The sequence below is a fragment of the Panthera tigris genome, chromosome A2, assembly GCF_018350195.1.
Source record: "Panthera tigris isolate Pti1 chromosome A2, P.tigris_Pti1_mat1.1, whole genome shotgun sequence".
NCBI classification, from domain to species: domain Eukaryota; kingdom Metazoa; phylum Chordata; class Mammalia; order Carnivora; family Felidae; genus Panthera; species Panthera tigris.
This window is the reverse complement of record NC_056661.1, coordinates 81,010,387-81,028,570: the sequence shown is the minus strand read 5'-3', so window position 1 is coordinate 81,028,570 and position 18,184 is coordinate 81,010,387. Positions and strand designations below refer to the sequence as shown.

Below are 18,184 nucleotides of genomic sequence, written 5' to 3'. Positions count from 1 at the left end.
ATGAAACAGCCCTTCCTGCCCAAGGATCACACTGGACTTTGGTGCCTGGGGTAATACATGCATGGAGGTTGAACACATCATGGCAGTGAAGTGAATTTATCCCGGGATCTCGCTCAGTCCAGGGGCAGGTCCAAATTTTGTAAGGCTAAGACTCTTATGATTTGTCAGGGGGCCTCTCTAAGATAAAGAGTAAAGAATTATAAATGCTAAATAGGTACAGGGCCTTGGAAGAGGTTCATGCAAGTGAGGGGCCTGAAGCTTTAGCTTTGTTAGGCTCCTCGTAAATCTGTCTCTGCTGAGGTACTATGTTCCAGGTAGCAGCTGGGCACGTCGTGTTTGACTGCTCTAAGACCCTCGAGGAAAAAGTGGTCAAAGTGAATCATAATTGTCATTAAAGCCAGTGAGTCTCAGATGTTGTTTCTAAACCAACTCTAGGGGTGTCTGGGTGTCTCAGTAGGTTAAGTGTCTCACTCTTGATTTTGACTCAGGTCATGATCTCACCATTCATGGGATCAAGCCCCACATTGGGCTTTGCACTGACAGCGCCAAGCCTGCTTGGGATTCTCTCTCCTTCCCTCTCTTTCGGCCCCTCCCCCACTCACGCATGCTCTCTCTCTCAAAAATAAATAAACTGTTAGGGGCACCTGTACCCCAATGTTTATAGCGGCACTCTCAACAATAGCCAAATTATGGAAAGAGCCTAAATGTCCATCAACTGATGAATGGATAAAGAAATTGTGGTTTATATACACAATGGAATACTACGTGGCAATGAGAAAAAATGAAATATGGCCTTTTGTAGCAACATGGATGGAACTGGAGAGTGTGATGCTAAGTGAAATAAGCCATACAGAGAAAGACAGATACCATATGGTTTCACTCTTATGTGGATCCTGAGAAACATAACAGAAACCCATGGGGGAGGGGAAGGAAAAAAAAAAAAAAAAAAAAAAAAAGAGGTTAGAGTGGGAGAGAGCCAAAGCATTAGAGACTGTTAAAAACTGAGAACAAACTGAGGGTTGATGGGGGGTGGGAGGGAGGGCAGGGTGGGAGGGAGGGCAGGGTGGGTGATGGGTATTGAGGAGGGCACCTTTTGGGATGAGCACTGGGTGTTGTATGGAAACCAATTTGACAGTAAATTTCATATATTAAAAAATAAAAAAATAAAAAAAAAATTAAAAAAAAATAAAAAATAAAATAAAATAAAATAAAATCAAAATCTATATCATAATTATAGTTCATAAATAAAAAAAAAAATAAATAAATAAATAAATAAACTGTTAAAAAGGTAAAATAATTCTAGGTTATTTAAATTGTTTTGAGAGTTATATATTTTTCAAAATAAAATGAATTTTAATTATTTCCTAAAACATAAATGCATAAACAAAGTCTTAGTCACTTTCATGGGGAAGAGAAAGTAAAGTGAAATCACACAGATAAGGGTAAAGTTATACAAATATATGCAAGAGGTTAGGACATTTGGTTGCTCTTCAAAGAAGTCACTGTGTTTGTGACATCCAATTCTAATGTAGAAGAAAATTCTTAGTGAGGTCTTTTCCCTGGGCCAGGGCTCCAAGTTGGAGAGATCCTGTCAAACACTCTTAAAATTTTTTGTGAATTCCCAGGGCCCAGGTTTAGTTTGATTAGATCAGTCACAATGCTGAATATTTCAGTTTGTGTGATGCTACCCCTCTTTGTCAAACCTGTGTAGTTAATCTTGATAACCATGCATTTTTATGTCCACAGAGGAACAATGTTTAAATATTTATGTAAGTAACACACCTTTAGGTTGACCTGATATTCCAACAGTTCTTCTAGTTCCTTCTGCTCCTTCAGTAATTGCTTTTGCTTAGATGCCAAATCTTCCCGTAAATTTTTGATTTCTAATTTCTTCTGCATTGTTTCCTTACGTAATTCTTCAGTGCTTTCTCTCAATATTCTCATCTTCTTCTCCATTTCCTTAAAAGTCAGGAAAATTATCAGGTTATATAGAGCCTGAGCAAGTATCTGTCTACCTAAAAATCAAATTAAAAATAATTTTACTCACCATTTTGATTATATTTGTTTTGAGTTTCACAAATGACTTCTTCTAAAGTTAAATACAAAAATGACTTCTGACATCTACAATCAAGGCATGACAGTTGTACTTCATGTATTAAACACTTTACATCAGATTCAAACTCTTTTTTTTTTTTTACTAGTGGCTCCTTTCTATCCTGTATTTTATTTTATTTATTTTTTTTAAGATTTTATTTTAATCTCTACACCCAACATGGGACTCAAACTCACAACCCCCAGATAAAAAGAGTCACATGCTCTTCCCAGCTGAGCTAGCCTGGTGCCCCTCTGTCCTATATTTTCAATGTGTCCTTTTTCTGAGTTAATTTTTATTTCATACCAAAAAAGCATGAGTGAAAATTTCCAGCCCATTTTCTAGTAGCTTTGTGATTTGACATCAGATGCAAACCATCTTTGACTATTGGGCTTCTGGTTCACCTGAATCCCACATGAGAATTAAAGACTGAGGAGTTCATATTTGGAAAACCCAACCCTTTGTGCTCCTTAATCCCCCTCTTTGTAACCCATTCATATTCTCCCCAAAGGCCCTCCACTCCAGACTCAACACATCTTTGTTCCCTTGCCTGATTATTTGGGGAGTGTTTGACTTATGGGAGAGAAGCCTTGTACTCAGAAAATCTACACATTATTAATGACTGAGCGAATGGATCCATTTAGCCTGCTCTGGGTTTTCTACATATCTCCACCCTCCAATGCTGATGAGAGCGGGTAAAATTGGTGATCCTATGGTCTGGAACTAAAATCCAAAATTCTTTTTCCCATAAAATCTGTGTGGTAAATGGTAGGTAGGTACTTATATAATAATGTATATTTTATATGCTATATATGTATATGTACATATCTATACTCATACACATACACACACATATAAAAAAGTAGTATTTTACTCTATGATAAACAGGTTTTTTTGCCTTGGAATGAAAACACCAACAGCATGCTTCTGAAATATAACCATTCAGATGGGGGTAACAGTGCAGAATGTAGTGACATTTCTCTTTACTTTGTGTGATAGATCACAAAAAATGTGATCTCACAAAAATGGATTCCCAATTCCTCCTGTTCCTATAGATATTTGTCATTCTTCTCATTAAGAAGTAGAGCTCAGAGGAGCCTGGGTGGCTCAGTCATATAAGCATCCAACTTCAGCTCAGGTCATGATCTCATGGTTAGTGAGTTGGAGCCCTGCATCAGGCTGTGTGCTGACAGCTCAGGGCCCGGAGCCTGTTTAGGATTCTTCCTTTCTCTCTCTGTCTCTGGCTCTTACTGTCTTTCTCTCAAAAATAAATAAACATTAAAAAAAAAAAAAGTAGAGCCCGTTTCTCTATCCCTTGATTCTAGACTTAGCCATGTGACTTGCTTTGACCAATGACGGATTACAAAAGCAGAGGCTTGAAAGGTCTTATGCTTTGGGGGTCTGCCATCACTTGAGGCTGTTTTTTTTTGAGGCCGGAAACCCTTCCACTACTATGTGACGACTGGTGACATGTGATCTTAGACCAGCTAGCCTGCCAACTGGCTGACAGATGAATGAAGCCATCTTGGACCACCCAGCCCCAGCTGAACCAGCTCAGACCAGGAAACCTCTGTGTAAAATAAGAAATGTTGGCTGTTTTAGGCCACTAAGTTTTGGGGCAGTTTGTTATGCAGGAATGGATAAGTGGTACATCTCCTTTATAAAAATGTCTTATAGTAAGCTTGAGATGTTCAAGAAGCTCTGAGGGTAATAACTATGCAAAAATAATGTTTTTAAGTGCTAACCACAGACACCCCCCCTTTTTTTTCTAAAAACAAAGCAGATATTGTCCAACTAAACACAGCCTATATTAGATGCCAAATAGCTAAGCCTGTAATAGGCATCACTATGTTTATTCCAGAAGTTATTCCTTTCAGCATTGTCTATAGTTAAGACTTTTGGATCTTTCAAATGTCTCAGGGTATGGTTGTTGTGATAAACATTAATATTTATCAAAAGGGATATTTGAATCCAGTTGTATTAACAAACTGTAGACCATCTAAGACTTACTCCTGGCTTAGGTATCTTCTCAAATTCCTTTATTATGAGGTTTTTTTCTTCTGTTAAGCTGTTAAAAAAAACAACAAATTTGACAAAGTACAAAAGAGTAAGCTATTTCTGCAGTAATAACTTTCTATTTTCTCTTAGAACGCACTTCCTGTGTTTGTTTGCCAGGGAACCTGGTGTCTGTTCTTTACGATGGCTTCAGTGACTCCCGGTTAGTTGCTTCCTCCCCAGTCCTCCCACAACACTCACTGCGTATACCAACCCATTAGAACAGTTATCTTATCGCATTATAGCTACTTGGTAGCAGGCCCTTCCCCACTAGACTCTGACTCCTTCCAGGCAGGCTCTGGGTCTTTTCTTTTCTTTTTTTTTTTTTTTATACTACTTGCAATGAACCAATGCCTGCCTGGATTACTGCAAAAACTTCCACAAGCTCCATCAAATAAGCAGATCTCATGAGCCAGTAGATCTGGGAAGTTGGAGCAAAACATGCACACCAGCTTTTATTTTTATGAATTTTTATTTGCAATAATGTAAATTAAGGTTAGTATAATAAGTACGTACCACATGGAATTTAATGTAGGTTAGCTGGGACACAAGTTGAAGTTGAACTTTCAGAGTTTTGAATACTTAGGCCTTTGCTGTTAGAGCTTGCATACACATTGACAATATTTAACTTCCAACCTATTGATCCTACACCTCATGCAGGCTGCCACTAGGGGGTGGTAGTGTGCTGTCATATTTTGATTGTAAAGGCCACCTTAGCGTCCCTGAGTTGGAAAAATGGTGACTTGAAGCTCTCCCACAAGATAAGACTCACAGTCTTTCCTTTAAGTAAATATAAAATAATATATTTTTTAAAGAAACATAAGATGGCTAATTCTTTAGGACATTTTAAACTAATTACGTCTCTATCATGTGTTTTTTATTAAGAAAAATTGACTTTCCCTTTAAGAGATGCATATTTTTCTATTTATAAAGAAGTCTATCATTCATAATCCCATCCCATCACAGTTGATCATTTTCATTTTCTTTGTATCTTTTAATTAAATTATATAAAATGTGTATATATGATTGAATCCATTTTTACCTAACATGTAATTAAAGTAGCTTCCCAACTGCAAAACAGTCTTTGTAATTAGTAATTTAATAGTTAGTTTCAAGGTTTCCTAGTGGGTGAGTGTAGCATAGTAAAACAATCCCAAACATTGTCCATCTTTTACTGAACTTATATCAGGTAATTTACATGCATTTCTAAACTTCAGAACTTACTACATAGGTATTATCTTCATTGTACAAATGAAGAAAACTGAGGAGTTAAGCGCCTTTTCCAAAGTCACACAATCAAAACTAAACTGACATTCAAACCTAGAAATTGAGCTCTGACTCCACGGTGCTTTTCAGTATCAAGCTGCCTGCCTGTGGAACACATTATTATTTAAATATTCCACTATTTTTAGAATTTAGATTGCTTTCAGTTTTTTACTCTTAAAAGTAATCATTTAATACATATTCTTGTGCATTAATGTCTTTTTTCCCCCTCCTCTGGATTCTCCTTTTTGCATGGCATTACTGAGATAAAGAAAAAATACTTTTCTGCCTCTTGATATATATCAACTTCTAACCTTTTAAATTGACATCAAACTTTAAATCTGTCTGACATTTTCAGCTTTCCTGACTAAGGGGTGCTTCAGTGTCAAAGCTACTCAGGATTTATTTCTTTTCTGCAGCAAGAGAGTCCTAACTGAAACCATGTCCTCAAAGGTTTTTAATTTTAAGGACTTGGGAGTGAAGAGACAATGCAGGAAACCCTGTGTGTGGCCATGTGCAAGAGATATTTTTCACTATCAGTAGTAGAACCAGTCTGAATTAGTGGAAGTTGCAAGAGGTAGATTTTTGAACCAATACAAACCATAAACATCTAAAAATCAGGCTGTCCAAAGCTGGAACGGGCTGCTGTGGGAGGCTGTGTGCTCCCGTCAGAAGGTGTTTAAGCACAGACTGGTGATCACTGACAGAAGACTCGGGTGGATTCTAACCTTGTAGTCAGGGCTGAGAACTGCTTTCGGAGCCAACAGTTCTTAAAACTCTGACATTTCTCAGAAGTATGCTGGGATCTTGTAAAAACTGCAAATGCTGCCTTGGGTGAGAAGGCTTGGAACCATTAGTTTTAAGATTGGATCTGCCTTTCAATCAAGTTTCTCAGGTCCTTCTCTTTTAGATATGAAGACCACACCCTGCAACACCTGTTCTAAGCTCATTCTGCTCTTGGTTGCCACAAGGAGAGCAGGAAAGATTTAAAAAGTGTTTAGGAAGTGAAATCTATTCCAGCAGTGAATTTTTCCTTACTACTAATCCTAATGACCTGTGTGCCCCTGTGTCGTAGCTAACATTCCAGAATTCCAGATGCTTTGCTAAAATAATCCCTCTGTTCCTTTCTTGCTGCATCTGTTTGTTTCTTGGTTCCAACTTTGCTGTTACTACTGGACTAAGAATGGCAAATGGCTACCAAGCCCGGATTACACCACAGGGATGGCAGGGACCAGCTTGGAATAATGAGCAGTCACTAAGGCCAGGGTCACGTTGGGATAGTCCTGCATGTGAACAGCATGAGTGCTCCCACTCTCCATGTCCCTACCTGTGACAGATAGCAATAACTTGCCATGGCCTTGTTTCCCCACCTGGCCAAGACTTGTCAGAATGCATCAGATTTAGTATCAGAGACACAATTTACTTGCTGTCCAAATCTGAGGAGTTATTAGAAAGCAGGGAAGCCCCAAAAGGTAACAAAGTGAAGGCAAGGAAATGGTTGAAAAGGATATTGGAAAATCTTTTCAGAGGCTGTTTTTAGAAAGATAATGACTTCTACTTTGTTTCAACATAAGTTCTCAGGGTGCCTGGGTGGCTCAGTCAGTTAAGCATCAGTCTGACTTTCACGTTCATGATCTCACAGTTGGTGGGATTGAACCCTGAGCCTGGCTCAGCATTGCATTGCAGGCAGCCTGGAGCCTGTTTGGGATTCTCAATCCCAGTCTCTCTGCCCCTCCCCTACATGTGTACACTCTCTCTCTCTCTCAAAATAAATAAATATATATTTAAAAAAATTTTTGAGTTCTCAATAGTATTTAAAAACCTCATTATTTATAATATTAATTGAGCTTACTTAAGGTTACATATCCTTTTTTTAAAAAAATATTTATTTATTTTTGAGAGAACACAAGTGGGGGAGGGGCAGAGAGAGAGGGAGACACAGAATCAGAAGCAGGCTCCAGGCTCCATCCTGTCAGCACAGAGCCCGACATGGGGCTCAAACCCACGAATTGTGAGATCATGACCTGAACTGAAGTCGGATGCTCAACCGACCGAGCCACCCAGGTGCTCCAGGGGTTGCAAATTCTTTCCTAAACTGCATATTCAAGAGGTCAATGAGTATTAATCTCATAACTGAAACTATGGTAATAGATTTAATTGTAACTTACCATTAGCATTTATTAAATAGAGTTTATATTATGTGACAGCATAAGAAAAGTCAACCAAATTATAGAGTAAAATTTTATTCTCTAGAGCATTTGAACAATAAATTATTCTTCATAGCTGCCAGTGATTCAGAAGTTCCTAAAGATATTGGGGTGGAGGGGTGTTAACCCCACTAGAGCTTCTATTATTTAGACCCTGAATAAAATGAGTTTGTTGTACTGATCTGAAAAATATCATCTGTGTATTTGAATGAATGGTTTTCTCTCACTGGCTTAGTTTCTTTATTTTTAGGTGGGGATGAAAATATCTACTTTTTTCCTGGGGAGAGAGTGTTGAGTGAATTTGTTTCTATACAGTGTGATATGAAATATGTTAAAGCCAAGGAAATACGCAGCCTATATAATTCTTTCCTGGTATTCCTTTGGGAATCACCATTATTTTTATGAAAATAAGTTTGTTAATACTTGAGATGTGAGGAAGTCTGCTCGAGCTCAAAGTATTATGTGTTGCAAATCCGAAAACAATACACGCTAAACATTTCTGCAAATGTGAGTCCTGAATATTCTTGTTCACTGTAGGTCACTATGTACAGTTCCCTCCCTATCCCAGGCAACTCAGTGAACAATTTGCCTGTCTATACCTAAAAGGCAAGAGTTCTGGTTGTTGCTGGGTTTTTTCCTTGGCAGGAATACTTGGAAATTTTAAACAATTTAAATATCAACTGACTTATGTTCCCTTTACCCTTTCATGGAAATGTCAAGCATTCTTATCTTCAATACTAATGAACAACCACCAATTGTTTTAATTTCATTATTTTCTCAACTGAAAGAGTGCTTACAGAGCACAGAAATAGCTAGCCTTTCTTTTTATAGATCTCAGTGTGAGCCTGAAACAAGTTTAGATTGAAAGACAAAAGAGAACTCAGATTTTTTTTTTTGCCCTGAATGTAATTCTCCTGATGAAACTAGCCTTCTTCAGCCCCCCAGTTGAAAAGATAGGACCCAAAGAGAAGATTTCAAAACCCAGGGCTTACAGAGTCCTCAGAAAGTCACTTAAATAATTTGCTTAACTCTCGGTAGCAATGAATTATATTCGCTCTGTCGGAGATCTACTGAGATTCTTAAAATTAGCCAGAGGAAAGTTCTGCCACCTTAAAAGGTAACAAATCCTAGGAGCGATTATTTGGCTTTCTCTTCAGTGCCCAGGCACAGCATCCAGCATACCACAGCACAAAGCGTGGACTGTACTCATTTTGAAATTCAATCTAAATAGTGTGATTTGCTGAACAAACTCTTCCACTGACTTGCTACTCCCTCCACAGGAAGAACATTAGAGATTATGGAAATACTATTTGCCTTTCTAGCAGTACCTTTCTACGTTAGTTCACTGAATGACATACTCTAGATCTGGATAGGTAAATGTGTCTTCCAAAAGGATATTACTGTCTTTCTTGATCCTGAGGGATAGTTCAGGAGAACAAGGTTGAACAAGTGGTCTGTGTTCGTGTATTAGAAAAATATAGTGAGCTAGATGTGACCCTCAGCTCACACAGGTTTGTCTGCAAAGTACATGTTGGGCGTCCACTGTGCAGCCGTGTGGTCTGGTCCTGCCGAAATGATACTGGGCTACCATCAGGGCCAGAGAGGGCGAGAGTGTGTGCCAGGTCTTTGTTCCATGTAGTGTGCTCTTTGGCTGCAACTTCCAAAGCTTATGACTTTCCGGACACAAGAAAACACAGTAGAGATCTCCTCCATGAACACGTCTCCCTGTCACTTGAGCCTTTCTCTATAAGTTGTGTTACTTTCTTGTTCAGGGATGGCCCGTTCTAGGCAATCAAGGAAAGAGCTAGGCTTGTAGTCATCTTAACATTGCCATCTTACACTCAGTGTGCCTAAAGTTCCTTCCTAATTTAGTTTAATTTTTATCATTTTATTTATGTGGAAAGAGCTTTCCTCAAGCGTATCTTCAGTGTGCTTGAGAGAATTGTACACTTACCTATTTAATCTGTACTGATTATGGAACTCTCTTTCCTTCACTGCATTATATTCATTTTGATACTTGAGAAGTTGTTCTCTCATTTTAGAGACCTCAGTGGTGAATGCCTCAGGAAAATTATCAGCTTGCTGCAGGTGAAATTGCTGCTGTTGTATTTGCTTGGTGAAACGTTTGGCATCTTGGAGCAGCTGGACCTCTGACTCCTGTGTGCTGGGAGCCATGAAACAGAGATTGAAATAATGAGAAAGGTGTACTTTTAACATCCATAGGAACTTCTGTAGAGATCTAGCAAGGAGAGGAGGGAGCGTGTCCACACAGCTCCTGGTTCCTTCCGTTCCTCAGTACAATTCAATTCAGTGATAAGTTTGTGCCAAGTATTACAGTAGGTACTAGAGGTGAATGGAACTTACAATCTAGGAAGGGGAACAGATGGAATAGGAAGCTGGAGTACCAGCTGACAAGTACTACCACTATCGTGTAGATCAAAATGGTGGGAGAGACAGAGAAAGCACTGAGTTGGATGGGAATATGGTATTTTTATTGGGCTTTGAAGAACAATCATGACTTCCCGGACTGGCAGGGGGTGGGGGTGGGGTTGATAATAAGAGAGTGGGTCCTCCTTTTAACTGCCTCAGCAATGCTGGCTCTAATTCTTGAATTCTCCTGACCTGACTGTAGGGAAATTTTTTCCTCCTTAATGAACTAAGAAACAATAAAGTTTTCTAATGACACTTTACTAAGAAACTGGGAAGAAAAATTTTCCTATAAAATTATGGACATAAACTCCCTTACAGGTTTCTGATCCTATCTTCAATGTCTGGCTAGAGCCAGATTTAAATGTCACAGTTGAGGGGGATCCCCTATCTAGGTCTTGTTGCTATATAGGAAAAAAGGTTAAATATCTGGCAAGAAGCAGATTTGAATGGACACAGAAATTGGGCTTGGTGAAAGCTTCTAAAACTCATTCATCTGTGCTGCAAGCTAGCCCCAGCTGTAGCCTTACCAGCAGACTTGATTCACGTTTCCCAAAAACCCAACTGCCTCACATTAGCTACCTCTCCTGTTTGGAAGCAAGACAGGGCTGGTGCCATTTCCGGTTTTAAAGTCAGCACGCCTCTTTGGTGCACACCCCAGCAAGGACCCTTGCCGGGAGAAATCTTCAGGTTTCTCCTCATTTGCAGAGATGCCCAATGACTTGACAAAGGCTGTCTCAACTGAAGTTGTCTGCTCCACCCATTTCCCCTAGTGTTAATACGTCATTTGCTCAATAACATCCAGTGAGACATTTACTGGGACATACTATGCCCCAGGCACTATGTTAGGTACCAAATACCAACACAGCTATGGTGATAACACATATGATTTCTGTTAACAGAAGTTGGAGTTTTTTCTTACAATTTGGTTTCCTTGCATGTTAATATACTTGGTAAATCCAAAGTGGCCTGATCTTCAACTGTGGAATTGTGAATGGTTGTTGGCTTGTGCCACGGTGCCTGATTTCCCCCAGAAAGAAAGTGGACAAGGTGGTTAGGGTTCCAGCCAGAACACAAATGGTAATTCGCCTACATGGACTTAGACTATGCGCCAGCATAAGAGAACTGAACAACTTTTATAACGTGGTTCCTATGCAAAATTCATTCAGCTTCAGTTCAGCATTTCCAGGCTCTATATGCCCTGTCACAGCCCCAGCAGCAAGAGTGGAGAGTTGGTGTCTTCGTGCTTTTCTCGCCCCCCAGGCGGGAGGAGTGGGAGAGGGTGGTGGGTGTTTGTAATCACAAGAGAGGGAACTAAAGGGTCAAGAGGAGGTAAAATGTGGGTAGCAGAAGGGAAGTAATGGTTTTGCAACACAACCTGGAACTAGGAAGAAATAACCAAGGCCATAGTCTTGGTCCTACATGGCCGTCTGTCACTGGGGCCCGGGCAAGGAGGAAGCTGAATCAGCACCCCACAAGGCTCTCTGGGCTGGGCTCTAGACTAGAGCTATCTGGAGGGTGAGAAGTGTTGCTGTAGGACTCGTATTGGCAAAGAGTCTTGAAGGGATGTTCTAAGAACTGCATGGATTTTTCCCCCCCACTTAAGCAGTGTGAAGTATGTTGAAAAAGATTACCCAGACTTTCCATCTAAATCCTCCAAGTTCGTGTATCTTGAGAATTATGTGTCTACACTGCCAGTCGGGGCCAATTGTGGGAAATGACAGGATAAGGGTGAAGAGTTAGCTTGAGGCTGGCACAGAGGAGGAGGAGGAGGAGGAGAAGCCAGAGCTGGGGGGTTGTTAGGAACCTGGATGGAGTGAAAGTGAAGGGTGCATAGAGATGGAGCTCTGCTCTTCTCCTGCTGCTTCACTTTTCCCTCATGCTCCCTTCCTGAAAGTAGTCAAATGACTTTGGGCAGGAAAAGAAGTAGAGCTAATGTTTGCAGATTGGGGGACAGGATGGATGGGGAATGACAAGAGGGAGTTTCTATCCATTGCTGCGTCTCCTTGGCTTTTGATGAAGACCCTATGCCAGGTTATGAGGCAGGAGGTTATGGAGAAAAGGAAGAACGAGGCTGGGGAGTAGTAAGGAGTAGCAGCAGAACAGGATTTCCCTTCTTTCTTCACTCTCCTTCCCTCTTGATTCCCACTGGCTGATAGCAGGTGCTTAGGAAACTTTGTGGAATTGTCCTGTGGAAGCATATTCTTACATGCTGTTGATTGTGACTAAGATTAGGAGAGTAGCCTAGGGTAGAAGGAAGAGGTGAGAAAACTGAAGCCTCAGCAAATGTAGCCTGGGGTTGTGCTAGTGCGTGAAGGGAGGTGGGGAGCACGGAACACTGTAGGAGTGTCCTGTAGTAGATAATGTCAGTGCCCCACCAAATCCCCTTGGCCCACTCTGGGGTCACCTGTACCTTTGGTGGACAGTTACCGTACATCCCGACAGACCTGTGTGCCTCTGCCTGAGAGCTTTGTCTAGCCATAGCAACTTACTTGGCTTCTCAAAAGGCATGCCAGAAGTGCGGGGGGCTCCTCTCCCTAGGAGTAATCTTTGATCAACGATGGATGGAAATTAGTGGACAAATATCCCAGTTTCCTTACCCTTCGGTGGGAGAGTTCCGAGGTGTGTTCTACACACTCAGAGGGTCCTCAGTGAGACTGAGCACCAGTTGGCCACAGTGTTAACCTGCACATTAACACACCCTGGCCGGATTCCTCTCTTCCCCATCTCACTTCCCCATTCTCCCACGATAATTTCCGGTATCACTTCTCAAACTACTTGAACTCAAATCTTTGCCTCAAGGCCTGCTTTTGGGAGAATAAAAAACAAGATAGATCCCATCACAAAAAAAGAAATATAAATATGATAAAAGATGTCTCCACGTCCGCAAATAGCATACCTTATCACGGTATCATGTAGCAAGGTGTACTTCGCTTTTAACTCTGCCATTCTGGTTCCAGGAAGTTTTCCCATAGCATGTAACTAACAAAGAGAACACAAGACCACGATTAGCCATTAGCCATCACACTCCTTATGCTTAAAGCAGAGATAAAATGGATATATGGATATCTTATAAGATCTTTCCAGTCGACATTAGAGAGGAAACACACCAGACAGGATGGTATATTACAAAAATGCTGGGTGTTTGGAGAAAATAATTCTAGTTCTATTCTGCCTCCAGTAAGCTCTACATTCCTGAGCAAGGCTCTTACCTCTCTAGACTATGATTTCTCCATCTGTAAATTGAGGGAAGGAATTGAGTTAAGTTCTTCCAATTCTAAGAAAACATATTTCTAGTTTTAGCAAACAGCCTGAATAGTATAGATGTTAAGTTAAAAACTTACAACAATTTGTAAGTTGAGAGAACTAATAAATTACTTATTTATTAGTAATAGCTGAGCGTCTATTACAAGCAAGTGTTATATTTCAGTTATTTCAAAGATATTTTGTGAAGTAGGGATGAATCGCCATTTTAAACTAAGGTTTGGAAAGTTAAGTGATTTGTGGCAAAGTTACAGAGCTAGTTAAAGGTGGTGTGTCAGGATGTAAACCCAAGTGGTCCAGCTCTAAAAATCCACGACCACTCCCCTATACCACAATCTCTCTGCCTCTACTGTCGAAGAAACATGAGAGTTTGTTTGGTATGTAAAGTGCTATTATTTGTTTCTTTTTCATTTTGGGTAAAAGAACTTTTACTCTCAGAACTAGATGATAAGTAGTAATAGACATCACAGTGCAACACAAAACACTGAAGTTTTACCATAATGCAGTGAGCATTTGTGTTAGGTTTGACTTTACCTGAGCTGCTACTGACACAGTATCAAAAAATGGAGCTAAAGGAAAGATTTGTGTTTATCAATGCCCTGTGGTTCTTACCTCCAAAATATCTCCTGAATCCATCTGTTTCCCTCTCCTTTCTCTGTGACATCCCTGGCTAGTCTAAATGACATCCCACAATAACGAAACCTCCACTGTCCCCCTAGCCTTCCCTGTGTCCACTCAAGGCCCTTGTCTGTCTACTTTCAGGGAGAGCTTTTAAAAAATCAAACGAGGTTTTGCTATGCTGGGTGTTCAGAACTCAAGTGGAATAGAATTCAAGACCCTGGGTGTGACCCCTGAGGTGCTGCGTGACCCTGCTGCTTTCCAGTCTTCTTTTCCAACCTGCTTCTCAAGCTCTTAGTGCTCCAGCCACACTGCCTGCCTTTTATTTCTGTAAATGCACGAGTCTCTTTCCTTCCCCAGAGTCTCTGTGCTGGTCATTCCTCACTTTTCCTTGACTTCACCCCTATTCTTTCTTCATACCTCAGCTTAAATATCAATCTGTAATCAGGCATTCTCTGACTTCTAAATTAAGATAGATACACACACCACTCACCCCAAAAGAATGCTGTACTTAATAACAGATGCCATATTACAATCTGCAGTAATAAAGAAATGTGACTAAAGAAATGTTACTCCCCAACTCATGTATAAGCACCATGAAGAAAGGGTCTGGGCTACTCTGTTCTTCACCGTATCCTCAAGCCAGCAGAACCCCAGACCTGGTGCAGGTACTTGGCAAACATGTGCTGCATGAGTGAATGAGTGTGGCTGATAAAATGTGATGGTCTGAGTCTCCACAGTAAGGTTTCATGGTCTCTCTACCCAAATCAGGGTAGAAAAAACAGTGTTAAATCCACTACGAAACCCTTTTGTGAAAGTGTTTGGGATCTTTTGAGAGTCACCTACAAGCTGGTACCAGACCTGGGTTCCAATCCTCACAACCCTCATTTTCTGTATATGGGTAGATATGTAAACAAGATTTTTTAAAGTTTTTATTTAAATTCTAGTTAGTTAACATACAGTGTAATATTAATTTCAGGTGTACAATTTAGTGATTCAACACTTCCATACAACACCCTGTGCTCAACACAAGTGCCCTTCTTAATCCCCATCACCTTTCAAACTTATCCCCCTCTGGTGACCATCAGTTTGTTCTCTGTAGTTGAGAGTCTGTTTCTTGGTTTTCCTGTCTCTCTTTTCCCTTTGTTCATTTGCTTTGTTTCTTAAATTCCACATATGAATGAAATCATATGGTATTTGTCTTTCTCTGACTGACTTATTTTGCTTAGCATAATACTTTCTAGCTCCTTCCACATTGGTGCAAATGGTAAGATTTCATTTTTTATGGCTGAGTAACATTCCACGGTATGTACGTGTGTATATATACATCATGTCTCCTTTATCCATTCACCAGTTGATGGACATTTAGGCTCTTTGCATAATTTGGCTATTGTCAATAGGGCTGCTGTAAACATCGGGGTGCATGTGTCTCTTTGAATTTGTAATTTTGTATCCTTTAGGTAAATACCTAATAGTGCAACTGCTGGATCCAGGGTGGTTCCATTTTTAACTTTCTGAGGAAGCTCCATCCTGGGTAAACAAGATTTTTAAGCCCTGTGAGAAGGTTCTACTTCTCGCTATATCAAATATCTTAAAATGTATTCATATGCCGCCTTAAATATAATTTACATGTAACTTTTTAAGTGTTGAGTTGCTGTTGGTAGGTTGACCTAATGTTACATTTTATAGATATTTAATTAAACACATTCTGGTTTTTCAGTTTTCTTTCTGTACTTTTGAGCTAATATGTAATTTACTTCAGATCGCAAGCATTTTCATTGGTTCCTAAAAACAGTATAGGACATAGGTACTGTGCCTTCAAGGTCTAATATGTTAAAAAAAAAAAAAAAAACAACTTCGCATCAGGACACTCTTAAAAGAGAAAAATTACTGGGAAAAAAGTTATGAAAAGGTTAAGTGTGTGAATGTGTGTTTGCATGTGTATGTGTGTGATATGAAGACCATGTGGGGACCAGTCTTGTAATTAGTCAACTAGGTAAGCCATTGGTAATTATGGACTCCTTTGTTTAGAAACAAATAGAGTATTTATAGTTTTGTTTTCAAGCTGAAAAGATTTTTTGTCTCACCCATGGTCCTGCATGATGGAAGCAGAAGTAAATATGACAGGGGTCCTGTCCTAAAGTAGCTCACAGTTTGAGAAGATAGACACAAAAGAAACCATATAACACTTACACTATGCTCAGTAGTTTTATTGTTAGTAAATAACTGCATTTGGTATTTTGCGATCATTTCCTTGACATTGTAAGTTAAAGCAAATAAGTAAAATTACAAATTACAGACCACTTCCAAGGGATGGAACTTCCAGAATGGTCACTTGAAGAGCTTGATGAATCTTCTACCTCAAAGAAACATTAATTAAACTCACCAGAATTATCTAACACAGCCATTTAAAGTCCCTGGAAACTGACCTAAGGGCATGCAAAAACTTTAGATGTATGTATTTAATAAAATCTGAAACTCAGTAAGAACGGTGGGAGACTGTAGCACATGAACCATGAACTGCCTCCATTGCCCTGAGGTCCATGTTGTGGAAGAACTATTCCAGGCAGGCTTGGCAGCCAGTAAAGAGCCCATCTCCCCCACCTTCCTATTGTTAAAGACCTATTCAGGTGGGTGGGGCAAGGTTAAAAATAGAAAGGCAAGAATATCTACATCAGAGACATCAGAGACTGCACACTTCGGGGGAGATACACTTCACAGAATTAGTCCAGCCAAGTCACTAAACAAATAAACAAATGAACAATGCTAACAAAAACGTAACAGCAACAACAAGAAGCCTGGGAAGATTCAGAAACCAGAGTTGTTACAATATATTATCTAAAATGTCCAATTATCAACAAAAAACTATGAGCCCTTCAAAGAAATAGGGGGGAAAACGGCAAAAACTCTTTTGGTGGGTAGCAGGTGTTGGACTTAACCAAGACTTCAAAGCAGCTATTATAAATATGTCCCAACAATGAAAGGAAACCACATTTAAAGAATTAAAGGAGACTGTAATGATAGTTCATCAAATAGCGAATATCAATAAGGTAGAAGAATAAGAACTAATATGTTAAATGATGTTCTTTGGTCAGTAAGAATGTATGGTTTTTGTCTTTTTATGTTTGCTTATCTGTATCTTCTAATTTTCTCCAACACATATGTATTGCTTTTAATAATAAGAGGTTATTAAAACATGCTTGAAAACTATTGCTGTAAACAATAGAGATTCAGAGCAAAATTTCAAACTAAAGTGTGCCGTGATCAGATCCAACTGGCATATACAGACAGATTCTAGGTCAAAGGTAGTGAAAACTCAGCTGTGTTTTCCCTAAGTTAAGTCTCTTCTAAAATACCAGTTAATGGAAGCCTGGTGGTAGGTGGCCAAGGGTGCGTGTTGGTGGGTTTTATGGCCACAGAAAAAGCAGGACGGCTAGAGAGGTTTCCTTTCCTACTTGTTTCCAACACTCCAGAAGCCATACTGCCTTTGATGCCTACAAATCTGTCAAGAAAGCTGGCAGGGCAAAACATATGATATGTTTTTATAGTTTCTATATAAATTGGAAAAAGTTAAGTCACAGACATTTAGAAAAAGGATTAATAAGCTATCTTTTATTTGGTCTACTCTCCTAAAAACAAATCTGTCTTCAAAAGAAAAAGACCAAACTGTAAAGAATGGATTTTAGCCTCCTTAAAAATAAAATTCATAATCTAGATGTAATACTCATCAAACAGTGACTTTCTGTGAAATTGTAAGCTGTCTCCTTAAGCAGGTCTATCTCTGGTTGGAAACTTGAGACTTAATTCTAATAGATGAAATGTTTCACTTATAAACATGGAAAAAATAGTTGCATTTTCACACTGCATGATACAAATGGGCACAGAAAACAAGTTTGTCATGTTTTAAAAATGCAGGATCTAAGAAATAGTGCATAAGACCCAATTCAAATTGTCAAAGAGTATACATAAGGAAAGGTTAGATAGTATGTCATTAAGTTCATAAATATGATTGCACAATAGGTACTTGTGTTACTGAATTGCCTTGTTGGTAATTGAGACTGGAAGGAAACATTTACTCTAGAGCTGAAAGTTTAACAAGAGTTCATGATTCATGGATAGCATGTAATGATATGGAAAAAATTTCAAAAATGGAAATTCTAAGACATTCCAAGGAAAGTAAGAACTTTCACCAAGTGAACTGATCTGGAAGGGGGTCAGCATGAGGAAACAATTAGGTGTTTGTGTGGGCGTCTACAGG

At 39.5% G+C, this 18,184-nt stretch overlaps 1 protein-coding gene across 2 annotated transcripts in view; it reads right to left on the bottom strand.

The window, feature by feature from the left end:
- The window catches only part of CCDC146 (coiled-coil domain containing 146), a 114,583-nt gene that overhangs the window by 27,442 nt on the left and 68,957 nt on the right, over positions 1-18,184 (bottom strand). For both annotated transcript variants that reach the window (XM_042964970.1, XM_007083926.3), the window contains exons 3-6: positions 12,944-13,026; positions 9,572-9,781; positions 4,103-4,160; positions 1,783-1,959 (exon numbers count right to left, since the gene is read on the bottom strand). In XM_042964970.1, coding sequence (XP_042820904.1) covers positions 1,783-1,959; positions 4,103-4,160; positions 9,572-9,781; positions 12,944-13,026 — 528 coding nt within the window. The remainder of the gene's footprint in view (positions 1-1,782; positions 1,960-4,102; positions 4,161-9,571; positions 9,782-12,943; positions 13,027-18,184) is intronic.